The sequence below is a fragment of the Tenrec ecaudatus genome, chromosome 9 (genome assembly GCF_050624435.1).
Source record: "Tenrec ecaudatus isolate mTenEca1 chromosome 9, mTenEca1.hap1, whole genome shotgun sequence".
Taxonomy (NCBI): Eukaryota; Metazoa; Chordata; class Mammalia; order Afrosoricida; family Tenrecidae; genus Tenrec; species Tenrec ecaudatus.
In genome coordinates this window covers 53,546,868-53,570,905 of record NC_134538.1, presented here as the reverse complement: position 1 = coordinate 53,570,905, position 24,038 = coordinate 53,546,868, and the positions used below count along the sequence as shown (strand labels likewise).

The following is a 24,038-nucleotide window of genomic DNA, read 5'->3' as shown; positions in this document are numbered from 1 at the left end:
CACAGGTCTCGTTACACAGAGTAGTGGATAGAAAGGAATGTCATTGCAGAGGAGGAGAACCCTGATATCAAAAATATCATTCCAGTCTGTGGTGAAGAAAGCTGATGGTGCCCGGCTATCAAAAGATATAGCGTCTGGGGTCTTGAACAAGCCCACACAGAAGAAGCACACAGGCTGTGCGATCATGAGGTGTCAACAGGATCGAGCAACAGGCATCAGAAGACCCAAAATAAACAAACAAACAAAACATTGTTGAGAATGAGAGGGTCAGAGCAGAGACCCAAAACCCATCTGTAGACAATGGGACATCCCCTCACAGACGGGTTGCAAGGAAGGGATGAATCAACCAGGGTGAAGTATGGCACTGCTGAAACACACACTATTCCTCTGGTTTTTGAGGCTTCCTCACCCCCCACTATCATGACCCCAGTCCTGCCTTTCACTGTGGGCTAGGTCGAAGCATGTACACAGGTACAGATAAGAGCTCAGGACACAGGGAATCCAGATCAGATAAACCCTTCAGGAACAGAAGTGGGAGTAGTGATTCCAGAAGGGAAAGGGAAAGATGGGGAGAGGAGGGCGGAAGAAACCTGGGGGAAAGGAAGACAGTGGTCAGTGTAAAATATGAAAATAATAATAAATTTATAATTTATCAAGGGGTCAGGAGGGTGGGAGGAGAAGAGGGAGCATAAAAAAGAGGAGCTGATACCCAGGGCTAAAATAGAAAATAAATGTTTAGAAAATAATGATGGCAACTTATTTGCAAATATGCCTGATACAATTGATGTATGGATTGTTTTAAGAGCCATAAGAGCCCCCAATAAATTGACCTTAAAAAAAACTTATAGGTAGGTTTTCAATTATATGGTTGTTGGCACCCTTAAACTCTCATTGTTTAAGGGTCAAGTATAAATGAAAAGAGTCACATTTTTATTGTTTCTGAAGAGCAAAAGTCATTTTTCTAAACAACTATGAACTGATAAATGCAAAAGACATGACATAATTAGAAATTCAGCATTTTTCAAGCCCAAATAAACTGCAAACTCTCAGCAATAAGTGGAAGGCAACCCCTGCGAATTCAGCAGGGAGAAAGAACTACTGAAGAGGAAGCAGAGGATCAGCGGACCGTGCTACCTCAACCTGAGCCCAAGGACTGACTGCCCACCCCCAACTCCCAGGCAAGATGCCACAGGAAGGCAGGGCCTCTTCACAGAAGCAAGTGAAGCAACCTAGAGCTGTGGCCAGGAGAACTACCCATTTACAGAAGATGATGACATGGTGACAAACCCCAGAGGGTGCTCGGCCAAACTAACACTGGGGAGAGATGGGAAGGAAGCCAGTAAAGTCTCACATGGGTCCTGATGGGAGCACACAAATCGTGAAGGAGAGCTGACACTGGAACTTCTGAATAATGATCGGCCTTGGACTAAAGTTGGCTCGATGCGTTAGACCCATGATAATGGTAAAGTTATACTTCAGAATTTATAGATTTTACAGATGAAATGAAGTGATGTCTAGGGAGTGGGGGAAGAACCAGACTGGCCAGATCCTCATGAAAGCTGAAGTTAGGCTCTGGGCACGGGAGGCGGCGAGTACCCTCACTATCGGAAAGTTTCCACAATGAGGAGTTTGACAACGCCAGCAGGCTTGTCTCTAACTTGTTTGTGCTGCACTTCTGCCACCTAGAATGATGTCCAGATACGGCAGGGACATACAGTCACTCTCTGAGGGGACGCAGAACATGCCAGGCCTGCTCTGTCCCTGTGTGGAGGGACACAACATTCCCCTTCTCTCGGTCATACTTGAGGCTGCCCATCTTCTGACTCACCAGCTCTACGCTTCTGCCACCTACTTTACTGTAGGCACCTACATCCCCATACCATTCCTCTATTGGGAACACTACCTCCCCATACCACCATCGTGTGCTGAGCAATGCCTCCATGCGTTCCAGAGTCTCAGAGACGCCTTTCTCAGAAGCCCAGCTTGCCTACCAGTGCTCCCAGGCCCTCTCTTAACCTCTGCACTAAATTTCTCCTCTCACCATTCTATACACACAGGTACCGCTGCTTGCTAGAAGCGGCTCAGGTGGACACTACATTGTCATTCATCAGCAAGCATGACGCATAGGCAGAAGAGGAAATATTAATGAAATACCACACTGCATTTTGTCTTGAGAGAGCCTGTAGCTGCAGCAGGGTGGCTAATAGAGTCACTAACTGAAAGAGCACCAAGAACAGTCTGCAGATATAACTCTGGGATCATTTTCAACAAAAATAAGTCAAGGCTGACATTCTGAAACCATCTGCTCAGAATGGCAAAGCGCAAAGCGACCCTGTGAAAACCAGGAGAACCCATCCCGACATCATCCTCAGATCCTTGGAAAGCACATATCCCCAGACCTAGGTCACATCTAGTAAATTTTGGTTAACCATTTCCATAGTCTGGGAGCTTTCTTCTAGGCCAATAAGAACAGACAGCTTAAAGCAGGCCACAGAAAAAGCATGCTTAAAAACGTCCTCACAAATTGTCAGACATCTTTCTGGGAAGAAAGAAGTCCAAAGCAGGCCAGACAGGGTCACTGCTCATGTCCAAGGCCATGTGGCCGATTCCCAGCACCTGGGGCTGCCTGGGCCCTCTGAAGTAACACACACATTGACACAGGATAGGGTTTGCCCAGGGAAGCTCTGGAACAAGGAGAAGTAAATTAGAATCTCCAACTTCTATCTGTAGAGAAACGATACGTCCAAGGGAGCTGCAAATTTTCATCTAAAATAGCAATTAACTTTAAATTCCATTTTTCACAAACTTTTTTAAGCCCTCTGATATTTTCGGATAAATGGAGGGTGGATAATAAAAGAAATGTATGCTCATTATGCAGAATTTAGTAATTCAGAGCACCAGCAATTCAGCAAAATAAACATTGCAATTCGGGACTATTTCATTGGAGCCTTTTCTCATGTAAGTCATGTATGCAAACATGTGTGTGTATAGATATGTGTGTATATGTATATTCAAATGACAACTCTGTAATTATTTTAAACCTGCTCTTATCACTTAAAACTATATAAAAATCAGTTTTCCACATTAAGCAAGAGTGATAGACTCTTTCTTCCAATCACAGCTTTTCACTTCTGGCTCAATATCCTGGCCACACCTACCCAAACGAGGCTCTCCACCACCACCACCACCACGCTCACCCACCCCGCCCTTAGTGAACAGACACACCCACATTCACACTGTCATAGCAACAGAATGTCAGCACCCACACCCTAGCCATATGCAAGTCTTTTGTCTCTTTGGTCTCTCCTTTTCCCTGCACATCAATCAATTATCTCTTTCTGCCCTCTCTCTCTTTTGCCTCATCCAATATATTTACATGAAATTTATTAATTCTAATTACACTCCCAAAATAGTTTCCCAATATTTCTACAAATCTGGTGACCTATCCAGACAGCTGTTTATTTTTACTACTATTACTGTTACTTTGTGCTCTCTTTTCTTTCCCCCTACATTCCCCACTTACTCATCTGGCTCCCTTTTCTCCACTTCACCACAGAATGATTTTCAGCCAATTTCCTCTGAACGACCCAGAAGCTTACACACCACTAACAGCTGTACCACGAAGCTGAGGGAACAGCAGTGAACCCAATAAACCTAAAAACATCAAGAGAAGCAAACACAACCGGAAATCACCCAAACCCAAGGGAGTCCTCTAAAGAAGAGACCCTGCAACTGAGAGAAACAGAATTCAGAAACACTATGCTCAGTTCCTTTCAAGGGATAGGGGGACACTCGTGAGAACAGAAGAAACTGAAAAAGTAAGATCCTTAAAAGAAAAAGGAATCGCAGAAGAAAAACAGTCAGATAACAGAATTAGATAACACAGAAAAAGGCCCGAGAAGCCTCAAGGACAATATCCCTGCTCAGCGCAGCCAATGCACAAAGAGGACCATATGACCAGCCCCACTACAAGACACGACATCCCTCACTGACCCATAGTCCTACAGGGGACAACACTGGAGACACATTGTGGGAATTGCACCCTATCTGACCCCACCACACTGAGGCAAAACACTAAGGGTGTGCAACAGAACAGCAAGGGGAACAGAGCAACGAAGTCCCAAGGGAATACCAAAAATAGACTTTGGGGCCAGGGCATGACACCCCATCAGACTCAACCGGAAAACACTCCTAAATTTCAACAAACAGACTTTGAACTATTTACAGGCTTTTCTCTCTTTTTTTTTTGTCATTGGTTTTGTTTTCTTTTGTTGCTTTGTATTGCTATATCTTGTTTTGTGTATATTATTATTTCTGCAGGTCTGTCTAGATAAAATAGGCTGGATAAACAATCTGGAGGAGAAAACAGTGGGGCCAATGGTTCCTGGGGGAAACAGGGGAAGGGGAGAGGGGAAACGAGGTGTTGTTAAGCCCAGGGACAAGGGAACAACAAGCGATCCAAAATCAGTGGCAAGGGGGATGTAAGAGGCCTGGTAGGGTTTGATCAAGGACAATGTAGCCCAGAGGAATTACTGAAACCCAAATGAAGGCTGAGCAGGATAGTGGGACAAGAGGAAAGGAAAAGGAAAGAGAGGAAAGAGCTAGGAGGCAAAGGCATTTATAGAGGTCTAAATATAGGAGTTTGTTCCACCAGGTCAGACTGTTAATCAAACTTTCTGTTTAGAGGTTCTGAAAAGACTGCATTACTGTGTGACAAAAAAAGTCTGTTTTGTGGCAGATGGGGGACTGGTTTAGTAGCCACAAAAATGCACCTGCTCACATAGCCATCTCAGTGAATCAGTTTGGGACTAAAAACAGAATGCCTCTCTTGCCCCATGTACTCACCTGACCTTGCTCAATGCAACTTCTTTTTGCTTCTGCAAATGAAGAGGAACATGAAAATACAGTGATTTGATGACGTAGAAGAGGTGGGGAAAATGAGGGAGGGCTGTCAGTCATCCAAATAGATTTGTTTGAAAAATGTTTCCAAAAGAGGAGTCACAGTTTTGACAAATGTATTAAGTGTAATAGAGAGTACTTTGAAGGTAATAGGTTGTTTTATAAAAAATATTTAAATACTTAACTTTGAAAAAATCTTTTGGGGGGAGATACCCCCTCATATGTATCATTGGCTAAATTAATAGAATTTATCAAGTGAATTACTATATGTTCCATGGGGATGATTTACAATGTTCCCTAATAAAATTATAAGGATATCTCTAGAGTGAATCTAGTATATATATGGCCATAGCTATATGAATGAATTTTGAGCTCATACTTAATTGTAACCCTAATGTAAGAGCAATTATTCCATATACACATGTATACACATACATACACTCATACATATACACATTGCACAAATATTCATGAACAGATACTCAGGCACATATTTACACAATTACAAAGATGTCTATGCATTTATACAGACATGTACACACGCATTCACTAATCAATATATACACTCACTCATGCATATAGACAATGCCAAGAGCAGCAGGTGGCCTTGAGTGCCATCTATGACTTCGCCTTTGAACCACACTGGCAGCTTTCTCACAAGACGTTGGCATGATGGTGGAATGAGATTCTACCTTTGCCCAAGGAAGAAGGAAGAGATGCAGTCACAGTGCCCACTCACCCATCTGTGGGCACACACTAGACAACTGCAATACCCGTTCTCATTCACATACTCGCCTGCAGGTGGCCTCACCTCTCCTCAGCTTGATCTCTCTGTTCCTGGGGGGGGGGGGGGGTGATCCTGCACTTGAATGAACAGACATAGTAGAAGACAAGTTAGACCACTGAACTGGCTTGGGAGCTGCCACTTCCAATCACTTAGAACCTACCACCATCTCTGAGAAGCCAGTCATTTCAAAATCCGTACTGCAAAGCTCCAGTTCAAATCCCAGCCAATGGCAACATCAAGGCCAATCACATGGTCATCTAGCCATGCTTTCACCCCTTCCCCAAATCAATGTCTTCCTGCAAAAACAAACAAATAAACCACTGCTGCTATGTCACAGCAGCCTAATAGGAACAGAACACATCTACCCCACCGAGTTCCCACGGCTATAAGTCTTTACAGCTGCACACTGCCCCATCTTTCTCCACTGAGTGATGCCTGGGCTTGAACCACTGATCCTTCAGCTAGGTTCAATGTAGTCCCTTAACCACTGAGCCACCATACTCTGCAACTGCTGGTTCAATTCCCCAGGAAACCCGCTCTTCTACTTCACTGAGGGAATGTTCAAATCCAATTGAATGTTATTAATTAAAAATGAAGTTCTGGCCCCCAAATATCTATGAAAACTGTTATACTTTTAATTAAGTCTTGGCTTTGCTTCTTACATAATGTGGATTTTATAGGGAAAAACTATTTTTAAAAACTTTCATATCCATCACAAAAACATGAAGTTGACTTCAACCATCAATGATTCTCAGTCCTATTGTGGAATTAAGTACATTCCCTAGACCAGTGGTCCTCAACCTTCCTAATGCTGTGACCCTTTAATACAGTTCCTCATGTGTGGTGACCCCCAACCATAAAATTATTTTCGTTGATACTTCATAACTATACTTTTGTTACTGTTATGAATGAGGCGACCCCTGTGACAGGGTCGTTCTACCCCCAAAGGGGTCGCAACCCACAGGTTGAGACCCGCTGCCCTAGACTAACTTATGTCTCCATCACAGGCCCTAGGATTCCACTCTTTGCCCCTCACTCTTGGGCCCTCACTCACACTGAGGAATTTAGCTTCATCTGCAAAGCAAACTGTTCTAAGCCTAAGTGCTCTGTGAGACCAGCTAAGATTCAAATGATCATTTCTGGGGCCTCTTGTTCTGGGATTTGCTTCTCCGTGTTTAAACTATTACTGAATCGCTCCTCAAATGACACTTCCTTGGGCAAGGAGTCAGGCACGACCTCCACATTCTGCTTCGGGGGGTGGGTACCATTCTTTTAAAGTTTGTTTTCTCTTGCCCTTGAAGAGCTGGATCAACAGATGTTTTGTTCTCTCCCCTCCAAACCTACCACGAGTCTCTGAAGTCATACTAGCGTTATAAGGAAAGAGCGCCTGAAGCAACTGACGTTACGTAATCCATAGCCTTAGCCATACCTTTCCTGTCTCGCAAAATAAAACGAGGCACTTTCTCCCAAGCTCCACCGCACTTCAAATCAAGATGGCAGTAGAAAGGATGAAAGCCCAGGGAACTGAAGAAGAACAAGTTATTTACAGTGAGTCATTTTGTTCCGTGGCTGACTAAGAAGCAGCAGTGGCAGCAATTTGCTGGAAATGGGCACTAAAGGGGATGCTGTCAGAGAGAAGCTATCCAGAGAGATTTTAAAAGCAATAGTAAACCAACTAAAGTCCATTTGCTGCTTAGCATCAGCATACACATCGCAGGAGCAGCCAAACCAAAATCAAATTCACTGCCGTCGAAGTGATTCAGACTCCTCGCGATCTGGTTAGGGTTTCAGGGACTATACACCTTGATGGGAACAGACCGGGCCGCTGGCCTCCTGCAGAAAGGCTGATGGGTTTGGAAGGCTGAGCTCGTGCTAGCAGCCCGATGTTTATCCCAGTGTCTCCAGAAGGAACAGCAATAGGGAACTCTTCCAGCACAGCAGGGGCCCGGATGCCTGCAAACGTGCGGATTCCTGACACATAGGATGTCTGCACAGGTACAAATGTTAGACACACCTAACGCCCGCACATACATAAATGACCGAACATGAAAACTGTGAGCTCTCCCCAAGTTCCCGGTACTACAAATTGGAAAATTGTGGTGACAAAATGGAAAAGACCTAGCCTTCGAAGTGATGCAGACACAGCAGGGGTGCACATCACACAGGAAGAACAAAATGCTGAGAGGGAACCCCGGGGCAGAAATCCTGGAAACTAGGTCCAGGCTGCCCTGGTGTGTTAATGTCCCAGGCTGTGTAAAAGCTAATCCCCATTGATTCAGTTTGATAGCTCACAAATGCAGAAGTCCAGTGTAGTTCATCTGGGTTCTCTGTTCTAGTGTCACAAGGTAGAAATGAGGACATTGGCCAAGCTGGTCTCTTATTTAGGGCTCTAATCTGCTTCCAGGCTCCCTCGGGTTTTGAAAGTGTCTGACCATTGTGCTTCACTGGACTCAGGCAAAGGAATAATTCTGAGGATGGGGCAGGACTGTGTGGTGTTTCCATCTGTTGTGCACAGGGTTGCTGTGGGTTGGAGTCTGCTCAGTGACACCTAACAACAATAACAGACCCTTGTGGCTATCAGGACTGTGGCTGGGTGTCAATCAGGATTCCTTTTTGCTTTTTGGCACACACCATCCTCCATTTCAAGTGAAGATTGGCTCCTTGAATCCCCTCATCCTTCAAGTCCTGACCTCCCCTTTTGTCACCAGCTAAAAAATACACTCTGCTTTTAAGGGCTCAGCTGATGAGGTCAGACCCACACAGACAATCTCCCAATTGTAAGTCACCTAACTTAGGCTTTATATTCACAGCTATAAAACCATTCACAGCAGCACCTGGCTTAGTTAGTGTTGAATTCAACAGACAGGAGCTGGTAATCTTGAGAATTTAATTTGATGATTCTGCCTGCTACAATTACAGCAAAATGATAGAGGTAGGGGAAAGGAGGGGTTTTCCAGGCAAAAAGGACACATAAGACAAAGAGTGTGTTTTCTTCCCCCACCCCACTTCACCGTCCTACCTCTACCAACTCTTAAGTCTAAGACAATCAAAGTCTGTTTCTTTTGGTATAAAAACCTATTGTCTTAAAATAGATGCATAAGCAAATGTGGTGAAGAAAGCTGATGGTGCCTGGCTATTAAAAGATATAGCATCTGGAGTCTTAAAGGCTTGTAGTTAAAAAAGCGACCGTCTAACATGGAAGCAACAAAGCCCACATGGAAGAAGCACACCAGCCTGGATGATCATGAGGTGCTGACAGGAAGATGTATCAAAAGTTCAAAACCAAGTAACCAAATAGACATGAAGGGATGTAGATATAGTAGAGACCCAAAACCCACCTGTAAGGTAACTGGGTAGTCCCTCACAGAAGAGCCACACGGAATGGATAAAAAAATCCAGAGGGCGTGTAGCACTGATGAACCACATAACTCTCCTCTAGTTACTTAATATTTCTTCCCTTATTATTATGGTTTTCATTTGTTTTACCTCATGAACTGTGTTATATTTGCGTATGTTCATTTGTATATTTAAAATCACTTGGTACATGAAAGTCAAGATAGACAACCCTTCAGAAAAAGTAACGGGAGTAATGGTAAGACGGGGTGGGAGTAACAGGGAGCTGCTAGCATTGATGGCTATATAACCCCACTCAATGGAACCAAACAACAGAATTGTATGTGAATGGATATATTGGATCTCGCCTAAGATATGGGGGGGGGACTATTATAAGGGGAAAGACAATAAGGGGTCCTGGTGGGTGGGGTGGGGGCAGGAGGGGATAAAGCAGAGCTGATATCAAGGGGTTCAAGAAGAAAGAAAATGTGTTGAAAGTGATTGTGGTAGCAATTGTACAATACTGCTTGATGTGACTGAACTATGGAATGTTATGATATCTTTAAGAGTTCCCAATAAAATGATTACAATTTTTAAATAAATAAAATGAAATTTCCAATCTCTTTTTTTAATCTCTTCTCAAAAAAATAAAATGTAAAAAAAAACTTTTGTCTTCATTTTTTTCTTTTATAATAAGGATCCTATGCAATATTTGTCTTTATGTGACTGAGTAACTTCAGTCAACATCTCTTCCAAATCCATCCAAGTCATGAGGTATTTAACAGTTTCTTCATTATTTTTTAGTGATTGTGTAGTATTTCATTGAGTCGGGGTACTCAAGTTAATTTATGCATCCCTACACTGATGAGCACTTATTTGTATTGCTTCCATCTTCTTGCTATTGTAAACAGTACGGCAATAAACATGGGTGTTTGCATATCAGCTCGTGGTCTTAGTTGTTTAGAGTCTGTATCGGCAGAGAGATTGTTGGGTCATGTGGCACTTCCAGTCAGGAGTGCATTTTAATGAGAAGGCCTGTCAGGTTTGTCGAGTGATGCCGAGGGGAAGTCAAATGAAATTTGAAGTGTGAGGTTGCACTTCACCCTGAGATGTCCCTCCTGTCCCTCCCGACAAAGCCAGCCTCCTCCTCTTCCTCTCCTGTGAGAAGGCACCCTTTTCTTGTGGCTCCCCTGATGGGACTACTGAGTCTTGCCTCCTCCGGTGCTTTGCAGTCTACTGCTAGGCCCACAGCAGACTTGAAAGCCTCTCAGTCTTCTTAGACATGAGGAGTCCAGGTCCCTTGGCGTGACCCTAATTTCCCCCCTAGAGACCACAGCCACCCAGAATAGCTTATAGAGTCTTCCTCTTTGAAAATTTAAATCTGTGATCCAGCCCTGATGCCTTTCTCTCCCAGATTTACCTTCATTTTCCATGCTGAGCCTGATTCAGAAATATCCCACTAACCTTCTTACCTCCTGCTTAGCCAATCTGCCTCCCTGCCCCCAACCGTAAGACTGAGCTGAGGTCTCACTTCCCCCACTACCCTGCACAGTTTCCATGTCGACACCCATCATCGTGAGCTTGTCTTCCACGAAGGTCCAAGTTGTGTCTTTTCTGTGCTCATGGAGGTTCTGGTCTGATGCCCCAGACCCCATGTCTCATCTTTCCTTACTCTCTGCCTTTGCCTATCCTGCCCCTGCACCTCCAGGACCACCCTTTCCCAAGCCTGGAAGCCCACTCAGGGAAATCCTACCCACTTCACAGGTCTGAGTTTCCTGTTAGCCTATCCACACATCACTTACTTCCTGAGCTTTGGGCACGGGCCAGCAGAAACAGGGGATATGATCATGATCCTGACCTTGATCCTTGTGCTTTCTTTCCTCAAGACTCCACATTGGCCTTCCTACAGACACCTCAGCACACAACTGGGCTTACAGCTCTTAAAATTTCAGTTCTATGCTTTTCACAAACTTTTTCAAACATTAGAAAAGAAAGAAAGCCTCACTATCATCTAGTCAATTCCAACTCACAGAAACCCTATAGGACAAAGTAGAACTGCCTCTGTGGGTTTCCAAGATTGTAAAGCTTTATGCATAACCTAATATGGCTCCTGGGCGTGGCGTGAAATATTAAATGACCAGAACAAAGAGACTCACCTTTTCCTTTACAGGTGGCCCTTAGTGCCCTGGGGGCTTTCCCTATGAAGTTCCTGCCAGCAAGCTGGCTTGTATGGTTCACTGCCGCCTACAGCAGTGCCCGGGTGCCAAGACCCTAGCAGGGCAAGCTGAACTCACCTTCCACACACCATCCTGGTCCTCCTCCTCCTGTTGCTGGTACAGTTGCTTTGCAGTGTTGCCAGATGGCCTGGCGAGTCTCACGGGGCACCCCAGGGGTGGAGGTGGTAGCCCTGCATCCCCATTGACCAGCTCAATTCCCTCTCCTCAGAAGCAGTGCTGCTGATTTCAGAGCCCCCGGGAAGATGAACCAGACACAGCAGGCGATGGGCCCACACTCATCCAGTCTGTAGTGCATGCTCATGGTGAGCTCCGTTACCCAAGCTCATTCGCCAGAAGCTTCCAAGCCTCCTCATGAAAGGACAGGCGGCGTAGCAGGCTCTGGAAATGCCAGTTGCCATGTCTGTGTGTGCCCCCACTTGGGGAAGAGCCACCCATGTTCTGGCAACCTCGCCACAGCAGGCAAGTTGTAGAAGACCACTCCCCTCCCTCCCATGGGAGACTAGACTGGGGAGGACAACTGGTGGTGGGCATGGCCACATGAGTAGAAGGCACATCCACATCTTTCACACCTACCTTATACCTCACCTGAAGGCCCCACCCAAATCCATACACCCACACAGAGGGAAGAACACTAAGTTTGGATGCCTATCCAGGGGGTGTATCACAGCAGTCGGTCCAGGGGGCAAGTCCAAATGGCCATACTCAAAAAGAGACCAGCCCTCGGTAGGTCTGGATCACGACCCACACCCACTAACACTGGCAACGGACAGCCTTCTCCAGCCTTCTCCAAATGAGGTCTACAGAACCCTTTCCCAGAATGTCTACAATGTGCTCCATCAACGAATCCCAATGGAAATAAGCCGGCTCCTACATTTAACCCTCTGGTGGCATAGTCATTATGAGTTGTGCTGCTAACTGCAAGGTCAGCAGTTTGAAAACACCAGCCTCTCCTTGGGAGAGAGGCTCTCTACTCAGTAAAGTGTTACAGTCGTGGGTCCCCCCCTGTTCTACAGGGTCAATGAGTCAACATGGGCTCAAGAACAGTGAGTTTGTTTGGGTTTGTGGAAGAATCTCCTTCCTTCTGCCTCCTCCCCACCTCATCCTTCCTTAAGGCCTCTTCTTTTTGTCTGTTTCTGTAGCCACTGACTAAGTACCCTCCCACTTCCAACCAACCCTCCAAACCTCTGCCGGCCAGTGCCAATCTGTGCCAGTTTGACTCCCACCTGGGTTAACTTATGAGGGTTTGGAAAACTGTGGGGCTGGGTCCCCTGGCCTTCCTGTGAGAGCTGGATGAGCCCTGCATTCTCAGAGGAAGCCTTCTGGACTCTGCCATGGCAGAGACGGGCCCGGCCAGGGAACGCCTTCTCATCTCTTCCTCATGAAGTTGTCTTGTTTGTCTTATTATTTTGTATAGTATTTCTGTAATCACCACCAGCAGCTCCCCAGACCATATGGTCAGCAGGGCTAGATTCCAAGAGGGCAAACCACTCCAGAGAGGACACCCCTGAGAGAGCTCCTACGAACCAAAACCAGGTCCTGACATGGAGAAGGAGACCATGCAGCCAAAGGAGTGGCCACTGCAGGCTCTGTTTGCTCGCTTGTTTGTCTCAGTGAAGCACAGTGCAGTACACTAAATTCCTTTGTTATTTTGGGTGGTTTTTTTTTAAGATATTATAGTTTATTAATTCTCTGCTGAAAAATTCACATAACCATCGTAGATCAAGTCGCTGTAGAATCGTTAGTCTTTCTGTTATCCGATCTCCATCTCACTGCTAAGATGGTCATTTCTTTTTGCCAGCACCAGCGTTCTCCATGACTTTCTTCCTCCTGCTCCTGGGCTGTCTGCCGGAGGTCTTTTTCATCTCATACAGGCCATGTCTTACAAGTCTGTGTTTAGGTTCATTTTTCTTTGCATAATTCCAAGGAATCGTCAATCATGCTGAAGCCAATAATCTTGCCACCGCCCAAATGGGTTCTAAATCCAAATACAAAAATGGCATCTGGTGTGGTCTTGTACATTTTGGCTAGGTTTTCACGAATTTATGTCTTGGCACTGTCGTTTTCCCAGGGTGAAGGACATCAATGACCATTTGTTTGCGGGGAAGTAATCGGTAGGTCACGGGACCTCCTGGTCCAGATAGCTACTGTGTCATTCACGATGGCAAAGGGCACGCAGGCAGCCAGAGAGCCGCTAAGTTCCCTTAAGTTCCCTTTTTGTTTGCTAAGTACCTTTTTTTTTTGCCTGCGGCTTTTGGAAATTGACTTTAGAGGATTTCCCTTGAACAATCTTTGACTCCATGGTAACCATGTGGCTAGCCGGCCTGCCCGCCCAGAAACTGGCAGTGGGACACATGGATGAGCTTATAAAGCCCCAGCGGCAGAGTGCTTACATATCGGGCTGCAATCCACAGATCCTCAGTTTGAAGCCACCAGCCTCTCCACAGGAAAAAGACGGGGCTTTCTACTCCCATAAACCGTTATAGTCTCGGACGCTCACAGGGGCAGTGCAGTGCTGTCCTCTCGGGTAGCTATGAGTGGGCAGCCACTCAATGGCAGTGAGTGAGAGAAGAGACAGGCTTGGATGAGCTTCGTGGTGAGGAAGAGAAAATCTGCTCTTGTGAGAATCCGCGTGCTCCCTAGAGCCTAGTAGTCCTGGGTATAACTCACCCTGCGTGCCACTCCATCGGTCTCCTTTCGGGTATGACAAATTGATAATGGTAGGTTCTTCATCAACTCTATGAGTCATTCCAGGGAATTTGGGAACCACGGGGGCAGTGAGACTCAGCAGGTGTTGGGGTCTGCCTATTTGGCAATCTGAAGGGCCGTGCCCTTTAGCTTGTGAGCTATTAACCAGCCCTGGCTAGCGAGAGATGAGGGAAAATGGGGGCCAGTTAGTCCGAAGTGAAGGGAATCACTTGGCACAAGTATGCAGCTGGTGCTCCTACCCCAGACCCACGTGGCTGGGGATGAGAGAGAGTGGTGCTCGGAGAAGCTGGCCAGGAGGACAAAGAAGTGGGAAGGTAAGAACCGGATCCCTTTCTAGGTGGGAACTGGACTCATGCAATCCTTACCAGGAGGTTAGCAATAAAAGTGGGATTTGCTCACTGTCACCCTTGTTTATCATACACAGCATGACCAATTGAAACCACCTGGCAGGAACAGCACATGGAATGGGTCTCAGGAGAGCTTTAAAATCCAGTCACTCCGCCAGTCTGCCATGGAGGAGGAGCAGCCATTGCCCAGCCTGGCATCTTGAAGGCTTCAGCATCTAGCGTCACTGGCAGTGGGCCCAGGAGGCAGATGTCTTGGCACAGCAGTGCCCCTACCTGCAGAGACCTCTTTCCTTCATCCCAGCCATCATCCGAGGCTCAGTGCGGTGTTTCTGCACTGAAGGCTGAGATGCCCTGGCTGCCATACCTGATGTTCTGCCAGGTCCTTGTGCCTCCCTGGAAATGAGCGGTCCATGTTTCTGAACCCCCCTTAAGTTCACCTGAATTCTCCAGGGCTCTTACTGGCCTAGCATTAAAAGTGTAGTTTCAAAGTCAGGTATAAATGCCAGCAATACCAAATTCGCAACATTGGATCACTGCATGTAATACTGTTGCTCTGTGCCTCAGTTTCCCCATAGATACAACGGGATAAGAAAGGATTCAATGAAAAATTAAATGACATCATTTGCTTGAGATTGTAAGAGCAGGATCACATTGCAATAAAAAAAAAGTTAGATTGGGTAAGATTTTAGATTTGGTATATATGTCCTACATACCCCTACTGGGGCCTGAAGCAGTACCAATCCACCCCACCTCATAACCCGATATATAAAGGCTTCTTCAGGAAAACGCATGAGTGCTCCCATGAACTGAGACAAAGATTGTCATCAGGTTTTGCAATCCAGGCATTTCAGAAAAAAAATTCCAGATTTCAGACCTCCTTGGAGTATCAGCACTGCAGAGACAGGGCCAAGGGCTTATAATTCCAATAACAGCTTAAAACGTGGAGCCTAGACCGTGTTAACAACATACAATTACCACGGGTCCCTCACTATTAAATGGAAAGTTCCCCCTGGCTGTTTCCCAAGTGAACATGAGCTGTAACAGCCAAGTGAAGCTTCATTTTAACCGCACGTTGCAGAATAACAGAGAAGCGGCAGACAGGGCAGGGTGTAAGGGCACACTCCGCTTGCTCCTCCCCATTTCTGTGAGCAGAACATTGGTCTTGGGATAAAAAAGTGGGAGCCTCGGTGTCATTGGAGATAGGTTGAAGAGTCTGGACAACCTGGTCACACATAGGACAAGCAGCTGGGGACCTACATGTGTCCAGTGTCTGAGTAGAAATTCCACCTCTACACCCCCCACACTGTTGTCGGCTCCTTGCTGTGTTGTCAACAGAGGGGCCTCTAAACACACTACTAGTGTCAGTACTAGTACCCCAGGCTCCCGGGACCAGGGTGCCATGCAGAAGTGCCATGAGGTGCACAGGCCTCACCCCCCAGAGAGATGGTGGCACAGCAGGAGGAAGAAGATGGGAAGGGCACCTTCTTGTCTCTGCATGTCCCCATTTCCCTGAGAGGGCGGTGCACAGGGATCAATGCCCATTCACCTTCCACCTTGGAACATTCTGGCTTTCCTAAGCTTCAAAGACAGGAGGCTCTGTCTCCAGGCCCACCCGGTCCATCAGCAAAGAGCCTGTCGCTCCTGAACAAGTCCACTTCAGAACCACAAAAAAAAATGCTCAGGGCCAGAAATAGCTGTGTTGAGTATGGGAAGGTGAAAGACACACCCAAGATCCACATCAAAGTTGGGATGCTAGTCTCCAAGGCCTTTTCTGCAGCGGTGTGTCTGCTACGCTTGGGCAAGCATTTTCTTATCTAGCAACTGTCATGCGCAGGTCCAAGGAAATGAATCTGCAAACAGTTAAGCTAAAAACAATGGGTGATTGATAGACCTGCTGGGTAAAACTGCTTAGAAATCAGTCTGCACCCATCTCACATGTGTGGAACCCACCTGGCAGACTGCTATTCCAGAAGTAATTCAAAAGTAATTCCAACAGAGAAAAGCACCGTGCTTACCGTGGCTAGCTCGTCAAACTTCCCGAAGAGCTCATTCAGGAGTTTCACCAGCTCCTGGGCCGTGCACTGGGATGCCAGCCCCGTGAAGCCCACAATGTCCGCAAACAGAATGCTGTCGAGAGAAAGGGGGTGCTGGTCTGTCCCCCAACAAACAGAAACTACCCGCCTAATTTCAGCAGTAATAGCCCCCTCGTTATTGTTGTAGAATTGGACAGACATTTCCATCTCTTCAAAATAACCCATCTCATCAAAGCAAGCAAAAAACGAAGGATCCATTGTTTTCATTTTGCAGGTGAGAAGACTGAGGCTCAGAGGTACTCTAAGACTTCCTCCCACAACACCACTCTGCAGGACCACCTCTCCCTGCCCTCTGTCGGGGACCTTGCTTCAGAAGGGGACCAGCAAGGGGGAAGTATGGTAAGCTTCAAGCTCCCAATACTCCCATCTTCCCTTTCCACCAGCTAAGGGACGAGATTGGGATCGAGGCACTGGATCTGGTTTGTGAGTGCCTCAAAGTAGAGGGGGCCAGAAACCCGGGGTTACTGTGTACCGTGTGCGGAGGAAGCAAGCACACTCTCTGTGCTGTAGCCTGTACGTTTTGGAATGCACCTGCAGGGCACAAAGAGTTAAAGCCTTGGCGACTAAGCAAAGCTTTGGAAGCTTAAATCTACTCTACAGCACCTGGGGAGAAAGCCTGGCAAAAGCACAGGTCACGGCCATTGCACACCCCCTGTGGGGGCCGTTAGTTCTGCTCTGACACATACAGCTGACTCAACTGCAACTCTTTGTTTTCTGTTTTCCACAAAATGTAGGCTCCTCCTAACACTGTGTCTGCGCACGACTCATTCCGCAGAGCTCCCCCAGACCACGCTGTCTATAGTGGTGTCTGGTGAAATTAAAGGATGCTCTTTGAGAAGGAAAGATGAACCCACACAGGTGGCTTTGTCTTTACGTTGTTGGAGCTTTAAAACGCATCTTAAAACGCAGTCAGACAATCCTCAGTCATTGACTTACCTTCTTTCAAGTTGTTTTCGGGCTTTCTCTAACGGGACCTAGACCTCCGCCCACAGCCCTCTAACGTGTGTATGAAATGAACCGATGCCAAAGCAAGAAAGGAAAAGGGTTATTGTGTTCCATGACCCAAAGAGGAGGCCATCAAATGTGTGTTCTCTTCCGTCTGCTGCATCAGGTTAACTAGACATTTCTATGAATTTGTCCCCCTGCCTCTTTTTCCCCTGCTCTGTCTCAGTACTTCTCACGTGAAGGGGGCCGTTCTACTAAAATCAGGAGGAGAGCATGTTGTCAGCCCCAGGCCCAGCATCAAGCTTATGGCCTGGTGCAGCCCCTCGGGCACATGGTCTTCAGCAAGGAAGTGAGAAACGGGATTTGATGGTGTATAAGCAGTCCTGATGGTGATAGTCAAGAACGAGACTGTTCATTGACATATCAGCATTTCGAAGCCATCCTGGTCCTTGGGACAAAGGCCCTGGCAATCGTTTCATTGAAGATTACCGCCTTGGGCCCCTAGAGACGTATTCCACTATGTAGAATATTGAGTCACTATCACTCAAAATTCACTTGAGGACGCACACCAATCACAGCAAGCTTGTATCAGCACTCTGATTTCCTCACTCTACACTCACCTTTTAAAGTTCACTACTAGTTCAGTCATCCGCATTTCCCGAAGCCCTGCTGTGTGCCAGTCACTATTTAGACTAACGCTAACAGGATGGGCCATACAGCCACGGGGGGAGATTAGCTCATGGCCTAACCAGTTGCCCTTGAGCTGACTCGTGTGTCAGGGTAGAACTGACCTCCATCGGGTTTCAGTGATTGCTTTTTCAGGAGATTCCCTGACTGCTCTTCTCAGGACCGTCTTTGCAGCCTCAAACTGCCACACTGCCAGTCAGAAAGCGAGTGCCTTAAATCATTTGCACTACCCATGGTCCAGTGCAGGGAGGGGTTGACCGATTTTTGAGACCAAAGAGCCAATTTGGTCCCTAATAACAATGTAAATCTTGAGAGATATTTTTTTTAAACAAATGAAATCACCCTTATCTGAATAATATCCTTTAATGTTTTTCAATTTTACTTCAAAAATCCACCTATTGAAAGCCTATGGGGTGCAATTCCACGTTGATGCCCAGGGGCTACATGGCATCGGAACACACTCTAAGGCAACTACCTAGTTCTACTGGAGGGAGGGGGAGGGGGCAGCATCAACAGAGGCAAGAAAGAGAATGCCTCAACTATTTCATGAGCATGCCCAGATGACTTTCCTGCCTGGCACAGTTTCGTTAGTATTTAAAACCCACCCAGGACCTCGCTGGAAGAAACCCTTGCTTATCCGTTTCTGGAAGGATCACAGCTAGGAAAATCATGTGGGCCAAAATTCTATTTAGTACCACATGAGGTTATCATGAATCAGACTCGACTGGACGTGAATGTGTTGATATTTACATGAAAAACAACGGACAGAATTCCCTGGAGGTGTGAACAAAGAATCATCCCCACAGCCTAAATCTCGGTAAGTGTGGTCGGGAGTCAGGAGGACCTATGAGGGCCCTAGAATGGTCCCCTGCCCAAATCACTGGCTGCTCGTTCCAGGACTCTCACTGCACAGGAAGAGGAAGAAGCCCTTTGCTCCTGGAGGTGCTATAAGGGCACTTACAACCAAACACCTCCCACAGAAACCTGGGAGATCTGTGAACGCACCGCAAACTCTTCTGAAACTTCCGGAGCCCTAACCATAAACGTGTGACTCGAAACGAATAAAGAGAGGTGGGGTCTCAGTAGATTGCTTTTATGACACGTGTTTTCCCTCCTGTCTAGCTTCCTGATATTACATCTTAAGTCAAATCTGCATTTTCAATAATACAGAAAGTGGGGCCCACATTCATGTTCATGTTCTCCCTGACAAGGCCCTCATCCATCCGCATGTTCCACAAACCCTCTCCATGCTCAGACAGCTTCTGGAATAGCCCAATGAGCACGCTCAGCTTGCTCTACTATATCCCCACCTAAGCTGGCTGACTCCAGGAGACTGGGAGGGCTGAGTGTGCAGACCGGATCTCACAGAGGCCAACACAGGAAGGGGAGTTTCAAGACCTACATTCTGAATAAGCCAGTGGATGGACGAATGAATGGAATGAATGAGGCCTGGGAGTGGAGGGCATTGGTAATATCATGAATTAATTCTGGGAGGCTGAGGAAAAAACCTTCACCGGTAGAGGTGGAGAATAGAGCTAAGTGGTTTTCTTCCACTTGGGTATACAATTCAGGCATATAAATATCTCTAAAAACCTATCTTTTCCTTCTCTCTCTCCTGTACAAAAACAATTCATCTGTATGCCTTTCTCTATTCACTGGCTTTTAAATTTCTGAATGTTCACTTAATTCTGCACACCTCTGCTAGGAGATCTCCCAGTATTTGTCCTATTTTGATCTCCACTTTCTGACGGAAAGCTTGATCCCCAAGACACTTCAGATCCTCCGTCTACACAAGTCAACACTTATAAAATGCCTTTCCCAAGCCAGGCTTCTTCCCTCAAGAGACTAAAGGTTCAAGGGCAGGAGGTTCCGAACAGGAAGGACAGACAGGTAAGCAATTCAATAGAGTGCAGCGAAGCAATGGTGTGGAAGTCCAAATGTGGCAGGTAGCCACGGCACCATCTCTGAAGGCAAGACATAGCTTCACAGATGAAGCTAGATCCGTAGGAAATCTTGAGCTTGCCTGGGATGTACATGGACGATGAGGGAAGGAAGGATTCAGAAAGACAGCAGATTCAAAATAAGGTAGATGAGAAATACTGTACAGACTTACTACACAATGATGGTTGAAAGTCATCGTTCGGGCAGTAAGCAGTAGAGCACGAGGCTCCCAGGAAGATAGGACCCAAGGGGCCTGCTCAGGAAAGGTCACAGGGAGAACTGAAAGGAAGGGGATGGGCTCTATTACACTACTGCAGGTGGCCCATGTCCAGAAATGGGATGCTGGCTAATTTAGCTAATGCCTCCGTGTGCCAGCCCTTTCCTATGTAGAGTGGGGATGGGGAAATAACTGTAAGAAATCCCCGAGTTATAAATATCCAACTTACATAGAGCCTGTAGTTACAACCAACCCTGATCAAGCTTATTAAACTAAAATATGCATCTGGCATAGTAAAAAATAAATAATAATAGTACTAAAATCTAGTGTGTCTAGGAGTGTTTCTTTAATGTGATTAATGCATATAAATACATATTACATACTATGTAAGTATATTACACACTTTGTAAATATAATGATAAACATTTGACTAACTCTAACTTATGTCAGATCCAAACCACGCCTAATTGTTTCAACTTATATACAAATTCATCTTTAAAAATTAGATGGTGCCCAGCTATCTGATAAAATCGTGTCTGGGCAAAACGATAATTTATAAATTATCAAGGATTCATGAGGGAGAGGGGAGCAGGGAGGGAGGGGAAAAAATGAGGACCTGATGCCAGGGCCTTAAGTAGAGAGCAAATGTTTTGAGAATGATGAGGGCAATGAATGTACAAATGTGCTTTATACAATTGATGCATGTATGGTTGTGATAAGAGTTGGATGAACCCCTAATAAAATGATTAAAAAATAAAATAAATATGATATAAAAAAATAGTGTCTGGGGTCTTAAAGGCTTGTTTCCAAACAAGCAGCTATCTATGTGAGATGTCAACTAAGTCCACGTGGAAGAAGCACACCATCATCATCAGTCACTGAAGGACTGTAAGTCATACAACTCAGCAGCAAAGAGAGGAATAGTATCAGACCCTAAATGGTGAGATTCTGGTTTGCAGAAGGCTATGGATGACAGAGATACATTTGTGAGATCGACAAAGGAAATAAGCCTCTGGTGGTTACCCTGTATCCATAAGAGAGGAATGGGAAGAAACCAGTTACCGAGTAGACCTGAACGGTTTAAAATTTGTCAGTTGATCCCCGTTCTGATGTGACGTTGGCCCTGATCTGGTTTTGAACACTTTCTGTGGTTTTTTTGTTGTTGTGGTGGTGGTGGTGGGTTTTTCTTTTGGGGGGAGGCAGAGAGGAGGGAAGGGATTCATATTGGAGCTTATGTCAGATGCATTTTGTCTTGGGGGTCACCCTCTTGAACTTAGGTTCTGGTGTGTGTTTTTTTCTGTTTTTCTGTATATGAACCCCAGGACTGATGAACTACAGTGACAGCAAGGAGAATAAGGGTTCCTGAAGGGGCCAGGGGGAAAGGGCGGATAAAAGGGAGCTGATGTCAAGGAGTTCAAGAAGGAAGAGAAGGTTTTGAAACTGATTGTGGTAGCAGTGTACTCTTTTACTTGATGTAATTGAACTATGTATGGATTGATATGATATCTGGTTTTGAATGAAATTGGTTTGGAAAAAATTTTCATCTTAAAGACAGATTTAGAAATGGAACTTAATTGTAATCCAGGGTCAGCCTATAATGCAGATCTCATAGGGTGCGGGATAAAATGAATTAAAAATGTAAAACACTTAAACAATACTTTGAACCTACTAAGAGCTCTGTGCTTGCTCATCATTATTAATAATAAATTTGTAAGTGTTATCATTGATGCACTCACTAACTCCGCAATCATATGATCATTGACAGCTGTGTGTGCTGGGAATTGTCTGGGTGCTAAGGATTTAGCAGTGAGTAACAGAGTCCCATTTTAGACAAGAGGTAAAGAAGGAACGTCGGCACAGGGAGCAAATTCAGAGTACCTCAAGGGTGGCCAAAGATAGCACTAAAGAAACCTAAAGCGGAGAACACGAATGTGGAAGATCTGTCGGATTATCTTAGATTGGTCGGTGACCTTTCAGCCAATCCCTGAAGGAGAGAAGTAGATGAGCCCATCAGTGCTAGGAGCAGCCGGCTCCAGGGAGCGGGACCAGCAGGATCTGCTGCGCTGATTCTGTCTGCAAACACAATTCTTATTTGATGGTCTGATTTCCAGATTTTGGATACTTTATCCCACTTTCTCTGGTGGTCACGTTTCTGATGAGAATTCAGGCATGAATCATATTAAGGATCCTTTGGATATCAGTCAGTTTGGGTGCATTCAAGATTCCTTATGTCTCTGTGGTTCTCCTTCAGTTTATTGTACTTGAAGTTCATTGAGCTATGTGTAAATTGATATTGTCAATCACATTTGTAAAGTGTCTGACCATTACATCTTCAAAATGTCTTTCTGCACCTTTCTCTGTCTTCTTTCCCTTTGAGAACCCCATTATACGTGGTCCACTTAATAGTATCCCACACATCTCTGGTTCGAATCTTTATTTTTCTTTCTGTTCCCCAGACTGAACAATCTCTACTGATCTATCATCAAGCTCACTGGTTATTTCTCTGCCTGCTCAAATATGCAGCTAATACTCTCCAGTGAACTACTCATTTAAGTTCTTGTACTTTATGATTCGGGAGATTTCGAATTGGTGACTTTGTATGCTTTCTATTTATTTATTGATCTCTATTTGATAAGACATACTTATCTCCTAGTTTTCTTTAGTTCTTTACACAGTTTCCTTCAGCTTGTTGAACAGATTTAAAACAGCTGATGTGTTTTTGTCTAATATGCTCCACATTTGAGCTTCCTCGGGGACACTTTCTATTGACTGTTTTTTGTATGTTTGTTTGTTTTCCCTGTGTGTGAACCATATTCCATCGGGTTATTTGTTGTTCTTCTGCAACTCTCATATTTTTCTGGTTGAAAGTCAGATATTTTAAATCAAATTCTAATAACCTCTTCCCAAAGATTGCAGCTGCAGCTGTGTTTCATGGTTGCCCTTTGTTTGATTAGTGACTTCCCTAAGCTGACTCTAGCCGGTCCTTCAAAACTACCATGCCCAGCAAAGACTGTGCATATATGTAAAATATGATGCCAAAACTAGTAATACTCATCAAGGCTTAATACACTCTACAGCAATCACCAGTTTTAATGAAGAAATGTACAGCTTAAGAAAAACATACTTGTTAATAATATCTTTAAAAGGATCTAGTAAATCTGAGTGAGTGTCTTAAGAAAGCTCTCTCACTCTGAAAGCTCAGTTTTCTCACCTGTAAAATGGGAGTGACAATACCTACTTTCCAGGGATTTTATAAGAAGAATGCATTAAGGAACAGGAAAACACCTATCCGGGAGCCACCTAGCCATTGACAACATAGCTACGATTTGAATTTGACACGGGCAAATCTCCAGCCCCAAGTGTCCCTGCCCAGATCTAGACCCGGGGACAGAGTTCTGCCCCTCTCTCACCCACCGAGCAGCGCCCAGAGAGCTGAAATTGAAAATGGGTAACAGGAGATGTCGCATGCACCCCCTGCTCCAGCCCACCGCCTACAGGGCCCACTTCCCTGTGGGTAGATGCCTCCCAGTGCTCCTGCCGTAACACAGGACCAAAGCCCGACCAACCTACCTCACATTGTCGTGCCTCTGGATATAAATCTTGTGGAAAATCCTCTCAGGGGGTTTCAGAAAGTCCTCCTTCATCTCCATGGCAACATTGCGGGGCAGAAGACTCATCAGGAGCCGCTCCTGGTCAAAGAGAGAAGGGCACGTACGTCAGAAGGTCGCTCGTTGGCCCTTCCTTGGCTGCTTGGAACAAGCTTAGGGGTAGCACCGCTGTGCAGCGGATCTCTCGTGCCCACAGTCCGGGGTCTCTGATCAGGAGCCACGCTCGCCTCCTGAGAAG

General features: G+C 45.7%; 1 protein-coding gene across 1 annotated transcript in view; it reads right to left on the bottom strand.

Annotated features, from left to right (window-relative positions):
• The window catches only part of ADCY1 (adenylate cyclase 1), a 226,498-nt gene that overhangs the window by 129,302 nt on the left and 73,158 nt on the right, over positions 1 to 24,038 (bottom strand). The window contains exons 3-4 of the mRNA XM_075558128.1: positions 23,763 to 23,881; positions 16,325 to 16,436 (exon numbers count right to left, since the gene is read on the bottom strand). Coding sequence (XP_075414243.1) covers positions 16,325 to 16,436; positions 23,763 to 23,881 — 231 coding nt within the window. The remainder of the gene's footprint in view (positions 1 to 16,324; positions 16,437 to 23,762; positions 23,882 to 24,038) is intronic.